Below are 10,329 nucleotides of genomic sequence, written 5' to 3' on the forward strand. Positions count from 1 at the left end.
ATGGGATCGAGCGTGGAGGAGAAAACGGCTGATTCGTTCGCCCTCGAAACCGACGCAGGAGGTGTAGACGAATGCTCACAGGAGAACTGGTTGGGCTTTAAAGACAAAGACGATAGTCTCGCTGCGGTAGATCTCGTATCACGCTGCGAGGTTCTTGCAGTCTCGAGCGGTGAAGGAAGCACATTGGTCGGCGATTCGAGTGCAGCCAGTACGGTAGGTAGCGAAGATATTAGTCTTCGGGCGGCGACCCCTCTCCCGCCGGGTGGGGGAGGAACGTCTCCGCAGTTCGAGAATCCTGTCTTGCTGGATGAAGAAGTTATGCAACATGCGGGAGTGTAGGAGTCCCCGGAAAACCTTGTCAACCAGCTCAGCCCCGGGCCTGCAAGCGTCTTCGACGTTCGCTCGAATCGGTGAGCGTTGCGCATTGAGTCAGGCAAGATCCTGAAACGGATGAGGCAAAAGTGTGGATTTAGTGGATAGGCAAACGCAGGGAATTTGTCAAGTGCGTGTACTATGGTACCCATGAGGTCGCCGCGCGCTCCTGTAGTCAACAATACGGACGCTCTAATGGAAGCTTGTATGGCCTTGCTGTCTGTTCGGTGTTTCCTGTCGATGGCGTGACGCTGTGTTCGTGTCTCCATCGGTTCAGATGGTTTGCGGTGTACCGTCCAGGCGAGTGCCCGGGGAGAGCGCACTCAGCTCGAGAGTCTACGAGTGAGCGAGTGAGAATTTTCGACCCTGCTAAGTATGGTGGCTCGCTGCTGAAAGTGTTCCGGGCATGCTGGAGCTTCCGGCGCTCGCTGGACAAACAACTGGGTGATTTTGAGTCCCAGCTTCAGCCAGTCGAAACAGCTCGAAGGCAAGAGAAGTGGTCCACCTGTGGCACGTGTAGCGGTCGAAGGGCGCAGGTATGCGCTGTTGCCACGTCAGACAGTATCTCGGCAACAGCAGACGGCTTGCGAAGGCTTTCTTTGACTAAACGGCGAGACTTTTATCCAGTTTCGGTGCGGGCAGACCAGCGGGGACAGAGGTGCTGCAAACGTTCTGTCGGCGCCCCGGAAGGCGCGGCCGGAGTTGAACCACAGAGACGCTACTAGGCCTGCGGAGGCAAAGGCACTGTGCGATGCTGAGGCAATTCCAGGAATTCACTGTAACTACATGGCGCGCATGCCACGGAAAAGGAGTGAATACCAAGTGTGAGGAGCTCACGGTTCGGCTGCGCCGGTCTACCCGCATTGCACTACAGGCACTCTTCAGCATCCGACACCACACCCATCGCGGCCCGCGTTCGTCTTTTTGAAGGAGCGGACGCCGCCGCTGATGCTGAACAGACAGGCACTCGACCGCGTCCCATGCCTGTCCAGGGGTTCCTGCTGTGCTGCTCGCGTTCGCTGCTTTCCCCGCTATTCCACCTTCATGTCCATATGAGGATGAGTAAGAGCTGCGGACGCTGGTGGCCGGAGTCTCATTTGGGTCCGCCCTTGCTCCTTTGATGTGTTCAGATAGTTGAACGAGCGCCCCCTATCGCAGGAAATCGAGAGGATATCACTCCTTCACATACCTGTCGGCCCTGCGTCGTGAGCGCGGGTCCTCCGCGGGGAGAGTTCCCATTCTGCTGCGACGGAACACAAGATGCATTTAAAAGGCACACTGCACTGCAGGGATAGTTCTCGAACGGCGGTCGTCTGTAGTACAACTTCTGGGAAACTATCACCAGTTGAAGAGCGATGGGCTCCTGCTGCACTCGACACGCCCAACTGGCGACAGGATGAGCCCACGGGGGGACTTCAACGTGTAAGTGCACAGCTCAGCCGCTCCTCCATTATCAACGTCAGTGTGGCTCTTAGTAGCAAAGGGTGGCGTGGGCCAGCTGCTAGTATAGCCGTGGGGCATGAAGAATGACAACGTAAATGGTGAGGCTGTCCCCCATTCGGTGGATAGGGCTACACACGTTCACAGTGGCAACGAGGAAGTTTGCTCGAGTCGGATGGAAGGTAATCAACTTTGACGCGTGGTGCGGCATTTCTCAAATAACGAGTTGGTCAAACGCTACTGGGCGGCGCGGTCCGTCCCTGAAGCACCGGTAGCGGTAAATAGAGTCATGCTTTCTCGTGCGCTGACAGCGCAGTTGTGGTGTCGAACCCCACATGCAATTCATCGAAAATATGATAGTGTTTTTCGTGCCGGAGCCTCGATTTCCGCGGAGGCTTGTAAATGCCCCAGGACTGCGGCCGCCCGTCTTGTCGCACTGTGTCTCAACCTGGTGTCTTTGGCGCTGAAACTCAGGCACAGTTGCGTTCGCCAAATGACCGCTCACGCCTGCTTTGCGTAGCAGGGTCGGGTGGTTCCTCGGTACCCGAGATGGGGAGCGAGGCGCACACCTCAGTTCGTGCATGCCTGCTAAAGAATTCACTGAAACATCGAAAGTGGTGAGCGATGTTGGTGGATAAAGTCGTTCAACAGCATACTCATGCAGGCTCCTGCCCCCACATGCTGATGTCCTCTGCTAGCAGAGAGACCAGAGAAAGAGGCACCTCCTGTGTGGCTGCAGATAAAGAGCGAGACAACGGCGTTTCTTCCTCGTGCCGTTCTCTTGGACGTCATTCACGAGAACTCGTCGCAAAATGCCTTTTGGTGATCTTCGACAACCTGATAGAAGTGTGCATACCCGCCATGTTCCAAGAGATCGCTGCAGACGCCTTCATGCTGTAATGCAGCACCGGGATGTTCGTCTGCTCGGTGAGCACACCTGAGATATTTTGCGAGCATACTTTCGGGTGTTCTGGCCTATGGTTGAGACAGGGTCTTTACCTCAGCATAAGACGGTAGATCATATTCGGCGGCTGCTTGATGGCATGCTTAAAGTAGTAGCAGCAATGAACAAGTCTGTGTCCCCTGCATATCAACTGCGGGACTAACTCGACAACAGAGAAGGCCCTTATGCATTCCTCCGTGAACCAGCTACGGGCGCTGGTAAGATTAGCATTTCTTTCCAGCAAAGCGGTATCGAGGACGGCCGATGGGATGAAGGACGACGAGTGTGCGAAAGGCATTGCGTTCGGAGATCCGGGTCGGGGTGCTTCGAGTAGCGTGCCGTTCGCGATCGAGATCCTCCGCATCAGACCTGCATATGGCCAGAGTAACGGACGGTGCTACCTTGGCATGGAAGCGCCCCGTCGCTAAAAATAGTGGTTTCAGGGAAACCACTGTTTATTGTACAGGCCAAAGATAGGGCACATAAGTGGTGAGTTCAGGTCTTGTTCCCCAAAACAAATCATGAGTGAGAGTTTGTGTAGTCACTAAAAAGCACGTGGGGCGGCTACTGCGATTTTATGCCGTACGAGCCTTGGGGTACCACCAACAGTTACGCCCAGGAGGGCCGCGCAAAGATACCAGCTTCATGTACGTCGCGATGAGTACAAAAGTGTAAGGCCGCCTGTCAACAGACAGAAACAGCAGCATATACGTTGCGAAAACGACTTCGCCGCTGCACTGCAGCGCCGACCGTCGTGCCGGAAAGCCATATTCTACGCGTGCTCTCCGGCGCAAGGGATTCTCGGCTTCAGACAGCGCAGACACAACTCCGTGAGGTGCACAGAAGAATTGACTCCGCAAGTGGAGGGCTGCAGCTTTGCGTTTCGTGTTGGTGCGTGGTGCGGCCGCACTGACGCCTGAGTCACTAGTTCCTGCCGCCACACTGGCGTCTGCGTCACTGGGTGCTGTGGCCGCGCTGGCGCCTGCGTCACTAGTTCCTGCCGCCGTCAGGCAGTTGGCTGTAGCGTGTTGGAGCGGGCAGTCTCGCGTCCGCTGGCCGTCTTCTGTGTTTTCATGGGGTACGGTGAGAGGGCTATCAATACCATCGGGCTCCTCTAGGCTGAGGCGTTCCGGGCCATTCAGCTCGCCAGGAACAAATGACTTGCCGCCTGGGCAAAGCGGGAACCACCTGACCCTGGGTACCGCATATCAACAGAGGGGGGAGACCAAACAACTGAAGTTTTACCTTTGCAAATAGAGAAACGGATAGTCAAGGTCTCGTTCCTCTGAATAAACACTCCACCCCCGCGGCCCTGAGCATCTGAAAAAAGCGATAGTTCACCTCCCGTTGCGCCCTCTGCAGTGCCTCAATTTAGGTTCTTTCCGCTCCACGGCCGCCCACAAACACAGATATGCTGAATATTTCGGAGTCCGCGAGGCCATATTTCATGCAAGTACCCTGCTCTCAAATGCGCCGGTCTCATCCGCAGGAATGACGCGAGAGTGCCGACCTGCGGTTTGCCTGCATAGCATGGAACCACCAACCGCAGACGTAACTTTGACTTCATAGCCACTACATCGCACAACTACGACGCGGGCGCACGCTGCGTCCGTCCCACCCCCCCCCCTTTTCGCGGCCCCCCTTGCACCGCCCTTCTCAGGCGCCGACGTGAGGCGTATGGCGGGTCTGCAGTTGTCATTTACCTGACAGTCTTGCTCTGCTTCTGTTCCTCAAATGTGCGCTTATTACATTTGTGCCTGGGCGCTCACCTTGTCACTTGGTGACGCGTGAACAGAGACGCGCTTAGGGTGTTGGCCGGAATGCTATATGTCTGCGCTGTACCAGAGACGCCCTTATCCGCACGCCGCTGGGAGACGCCTTGAGTGTCTTCCCAGTGCATGTAGAGACGCCTTCTTTGGGAACGGTGCTGTGTTTAATCCTTCCTGAGCTACTAGATCCAAAGTCACGTTCACGTCGGATGCATATTTAACCCGATGTGGATTTGTAAGGGAAGAAAGGAATCGTTGATGACCCGTGTCACGTTTTGTACGCATCTGTACCAGAGGTGATTCACTATGGGGCAGTTGACGTGCCGCGCCTCTCTTACCTGCTTCCTGCGTGGAGGCCTTTCCAGGTTTGGGGGCATATTGCGGCTGTTTTGTGGCAGCGTTTTTCTCAGTGCGGTTGCTGCTGCTACTACAGAGCTAGCCACGTGGCAAAGTGGTGAAGCCGCTCCATCATCTGATGAATATGGGCTAAGCCCTAACCTCAGTGGAACTGCGGGCAATTCGCGGAATGACAGTGACCTGGCCAGAGGACAATTCCGAGATCCGACGAAGAAAGTCAGTCCGGTTGTCCTGGCAGGCAAGCGTGTCCATCGAGATACGCCATCTAAACTGTCTTCCATTTCGGGGTCTGAATCGCCTGATACGGCACTGCTAGAGAGTAGTGAGCCTAGCGTAGGAAAAGGTGTTGAACGGTTGCCGGCGGCATCTACTCGTCGAGGCCGACGTTCAGGCGGACGCTGGAAGCTTCTTACGGGCGCTGCAGCTGTGCTAGGAGCACTCATTATGGGCGCTTTCCTTTGGCGATATGGTGCACAGCAGCGCCGCTCAGGACGCGGCGGCCCAGCTGAGGGAGGACCGCCTGAGGATGGTTCCGGGCAGGTGGGCGGCCGACCTGGGCAAGGTCCCGGAAAGACCGCTGATGAGCTCATGGCTGAAGCTCTGACGCCGTATTCCCTACAGTACCGTGGCGTGTTCTCTCCCCCGTCCGGGTCTCCCAGCATCCCGAGCTCTCTTCAGTATTCATCTATGGCATCGGGCGACTGGGAAAGGTAATCAGCTTTTCTTTTCACAGCACTTGCCACCGTTAGTCTAAAAGCTGATGTGGTCCATCGCACAGATGCCAGCTAGGACGGCTTACACTCGTGGCAATTCTCGGGCGGTTGATATGGGCCCTCTAGAAAGTTCGCATGATATTGCTATAGATGTTTGAACTCAAGCGGATTATATGAATTAGCTGCTGCTATCCGCGAAAGTGGCAGATGAAGAGTTTGCGAAAGCACTCTTGAATCAAGTGCAAGTTCGCTTCTCTGAATACTTACGGCACTATGCAAAGCTATCTCGTGTGTGAAGGAGCTCATCAAGGGAACATCATGATGGCAGACCGCCGCGCCGTCTTTTCTCCTGTGCAAATGGCAGAACCGAACGCCAACGTAATCTGGATGCAGAGTTTAACAGGCTTGCTGCGATAAATATGGGTAGTTCCCAGGAAAGTCTTGAGTAAGTTTATGTCTGTTCAAGGACGCCGGCGGACAGTCTCAATATAGATCTAGGGACACGTTGTGTGAGAATAAGCAGGTGTATTGCTGGAGCATATTTAAGCAGGAAGCTCTTACGCTACCGTGCGTCCGGCTGTTTAGAGGTTACGGGAGCCTGAGGGAGATGCTGTGCCAGGGGACGCCGCGGAACGGACACTGGAGACAAGGTTTATCCCGCTCAGCCCTTCGCTATAAAAGAGCAGATCTGTTGCCCAATTCCGAAGGTGGTTTGCTTCGTTGTTCGGAATTGCACATTGCGTAATTTGGTATGTTGTACAGCGATTCTGTTTCAGCGAAATACGCCATTGTCTTCTTTCGACTGCTGGTCTAGTCGTACGTTTCTGAGCTTATACTGGAAACGCTCTCAGGGGAAATTCATTTAGGCTGATGTCAATTTGCAGGAATCTAGAGAGCCCAGATCGACCTGTGTCGTGCACATTTGTCACACTAGTAGACGTTAGTAGTTTCCTCTAGAGAGAGGTTCAAGTCACAACGCATTTCTGCTTTGACGCGTTGCGACATTTCTCGTTTTGTGCTCTGCGCAGATCCGACGGGCCCCATTCACTTCGTGTAGAATGACGGAATTACAACTGTAGGACTGTGGTGTGGATGGTGCGGGGGAATGGTGGGTGCCACTGCATGTGTCAAAATTCAGAGGTTCTCATGGAAGCACGGCGTGCCTTCTGTGAGTAGCACACTGGGGCTGGCTTAAATCGTTTGACCGTGTTTGTCGTTGATCTAGGTGATCTGGGCACATTTGCGTGCGTGAGTGCTATGAGTTGTTTACTTTTCAACGCGGTTTTCCGTCTTTTTATGAATCATCCGGTTTGGTTTTTCTGTTGCAGCGCCTTGAGACGGAACGGTGGCACTGAATATGCCTGATGAACTTTTTGAAGGGAGATGTACTACTGTCACACACAGTGTATATGTCGTGTCGAATCGGATGCCTTCTGTGTGCAAATGAGTGTGAGAACTCGGCAGGGCGGTGATCAGCTCTATGCATGCGTGCAGAATTAGGACTTCGTCTCCAGTGGCTTCGCCATCTCCTGCTGCATTGCGTGAAAACTTCTTTAGATGTCTCTGGATGTTGGGTACAGTCGGACGCCCCAACCGCCTCGTAGTGGGATAGCTTTTTGGTTGCGTTCATGGGGAAAGGTACCTTCTTTCGTCGACCATCACAGCTTGTGGTGTAGTCGTTCTTCCCGGAGAAGAGTTCAGGAACGCGTAAGCCGCCTCTCGTGCATCCACACCAGGTCTCATATTCGGAGTTTCCTTTTAGCGAAGTCCCGGAATAACGGCAGCAAGCAAAAACGCATAGGTTGTGCTGGGAAAGTAAGCATAAAGGCGACTTGTAGAGCGGCTGAAAGCTTTTTGCGAGCACGCTGGACTTCACGGAATGAACGTCTGCCTCAGAGGCCGATTGTGGGGTTCCGTGTCTGTCTCTTTACCGACAGGCACACTGCATGCAGCTGAAGCGTCTTATCCCTTGCAAGCGCCATGTCATGTCCGCTTTGCCGAATAACACTTTATAGAATGCCATAGAGCAAGCTTATTGTACGCTGCCTCTGAAGGCGCCTCTCAGGTCAGTTAAAGCAGCTCACGCTTGGGTGTGGCTCATTTTCGGGGACCTCCTCTTTACAAAGGTGCAACCGTGCGCGTTCGAAGAGATCAATGAGTGGTGCAAACAGCAGGATTGATGACGTCGCGGAAGAGAGCACTGGAGTATCCAAGATATCCACATGAAAGCCGCATTACTCGTGACTGTAAAATCAAAAGCAGGCAGTCTCATCTCACATTTAGTAGATTTTAAGATGTTTTGCCTCCGTACCCCACAGTTCTGCCGGACTGGCGGTGCACAAGGGAATGCCCATTTTGAGAGTAGGCCTAGAGGAATAACATACACATAAAACTCTGTGCAGAGATATCCAAAGCGTGTCCAGGGCAGTGTTAGTGGTTGTTGCAGTTACATGTTGAGTAGATGGTGGAAATGGCAGGCACCTACTTTCGACTCGCGTCCGCGTATCACAGCGGCCATTCAATCTATGGAGAACTTCATGATGAGTCTATAGGGAGACAGCGGGAGTCTCCGAGATTGAGCGGTTTCGTGGGGAGAAGCCCTAGGCACAGAATATGGAACGTGAGAACACCAGAGAGAGATTGGCTAGAGTGGGCAATACTAAGGCCGATGAAAAGCAAGAGGATCCAATTGGACTATTGCCCGCTGCCTTGTCCCATAGGGTGCCCCGTTACGCAACGATGACCACTCGCCACTGTCCTTCAGCGGGGATCTGGCGCACGCAGCGCTGCCCTAGACGCCGTATTGAGGCACACCATCACCAAGAGTACATTAGTGTGTCTGTCTTGGCAGCAGGTCAGGTGGGGTAGACACAGAAAGTATCAAGGCAGAGGTCGGTGTAGTTTCTCCGCAGCACGTAGAGTGAGGCACGCGGCAGAACACTGCGTCAACGCCACACAGCTAAGCAATATGAGGGATGCTTACCTAGAAGTTTTCGGGGACGAGCAATCCCTTGTCGCCGGCCGAAATGCTCCGAACACTTCAAATACACGGTTTCTTGTCCTGCCCTACCCAGTGTGAGCTTCGAAGCACAGGCCCAGTGTGGATGGAGCACACGTGAAAGTTCTTCTTTTTCTTTCAGGACTGTCGGCTGGTCAACTCTCCATGACCAATTTGAACGCCATGTAAAATATATTTGTCCGCAGGTATATTGGTCTGCGGTGTTAAAAATATCCGTTGGAAGACAACGCGGTAGAGCATGCGCTTGGAGGTAAGTCGCACCCAAATTAGTGTATCGGGGGCTCAAATAGGGATTGTAGTCGACAAACACTGATAGGCCACCAGCGCTTGCGAAAAATGCTGACATACTCATTATATAGATACATACGCCAACGAAAAATAAACACTACATACAGCAAGGAATAGCTCGGTCCATGCAGCTGATGAGCACACTGTCCGCCCACCCGCATGTTCCAATGCATGATGACTTCAAAGTGAGAAGCACGCGGTCTCTCACGAAGTTCAGGCGCTTTTTCATTTTCAGTTGGGCCAATGCCTTGCTGGTTCTAAGGGAACATTCTTTTCGAGGTGTTGCTCAATCAAAGAAGTAGTGGCGCGCTTCTGTCTTTCAGCTTGTTCAGTTCCATTCACATGGCACCGAGCGCTGAGCGCCGGGGGGCAGCAGACACAAGGAGTTCCTCGTGTCCTCGGAGGAACCCAACAACAATCAAAAATCGCTTTGGCGACGTAACCACTGCATGCTCGTTTTTTTGTACGGCATTTTGAGGAACTTGGTGGCTTTTGAAGCAAAAATGTGACGGCGGACCTTAATTGCTTCATTCTGGGGCGCGTGCTCCCGGGCGCGACATCTGAATTCATTTTCTCAACGATGGTAGCGACGTGAGCGAACCGGAACGACTGCTCTGAGTATTTCAAACCAGTGCACGTCAACTACTGATACACTTGTCTCACTTCAACACCGTCTGGTTGGTGAAGCTGCGCTGTGCTACTTTACGCTGGTGTCCATAGAAGCTTTTACCCGCTACGCCGCTACGTTAGCTGGGTCACCCAGCTGTGACGAGTCTCTCGTGCCCGGGGGGGAGGGGGGTTTAGAAGACGGCTACAGACCGTTGGCATGGTGGTGAAACGAATCATATGCGTTCATTTTCAATGCCAAGCTCCGCAGGCGTCCGGGTTGTAGAATCTCGAGCCCTTGAGGCGAAGGTCGCCCTTCAAAACTCGAGACAGGCACACTGGTAGAACGGCGGGCAGCCTTCGCGTCCAGCGCCATGCATGCTTGCCCCTCAAGTTACTAGTGCTCGCGATTGACAGGTAGCATGGCTAGTCCGTGGTTGGGCTTCAGCTGAATCCAGTCTTTGGATGGCATGAACGGTCTCTGATAGAGGAATACAGCGGTGGACCGACAAACCTTGCGAGCGGAAGGCTGCTGCCAGGTCAGGGAACGCAGGCATGTGTAGGGTGTTGTTCCACGACAGGCCACCGATATCGCTGGGACGCGCCGATGATGACTAGGCGCTTTTCTGCGCAGCTGTGAGAGCGTCCATGTCTCTGAAGACCGGCGTGCTGCCAGAACTGAGATGGGTCTGCCGCCGACTCCACGTGAAAAGCGAGGGGGCTGTTCAATTTTTAGGGGCTGCCGCTGTCTCACCGCGCAAAGCGAAACAGACTGGACCGACAGGCGGGTTCGCGCGAGGGCGAGGTGAGGCGACCGCAGAT

The 10,329-nt window shown here is 53.9% G+C and overlaps 1 protein-coding gene across 1 annotated transcript; it reads left to right on the plus strand.

Moving 5' to 3' along the window:
- Positions 1-339, plus strand: BESB_069630 (AP2 domain-containing protein; the record flags this gene model as incomplete). Its single annotated transcript, XM_029365356.1, has 1 exon — positions 1-339. One exon carries the CDS (start codon positions 1-3, stop codon positions 337-339), a length of 339 nt encoding a protein of 112 aa, XP_029218939.1.
- Positions 340-10,329: the final 9,990 nt, after the last annotated feature.

Source organism: Besnoitia besnoiti, chromosome VI (assembly GCF_002563875.1).
Source record: "Besnoitia besnoiti strain Bb-Ger1 chromosome VI, whole genome shotgun sequence".
In the NCBI taxonomy this organism is placed as follows: Eukaryota; Apicomplexa; class Conoidasida; order Eucoccidiorida; family Sarcocystidae; genus Besnoitia; species Besnoitia besnoiti.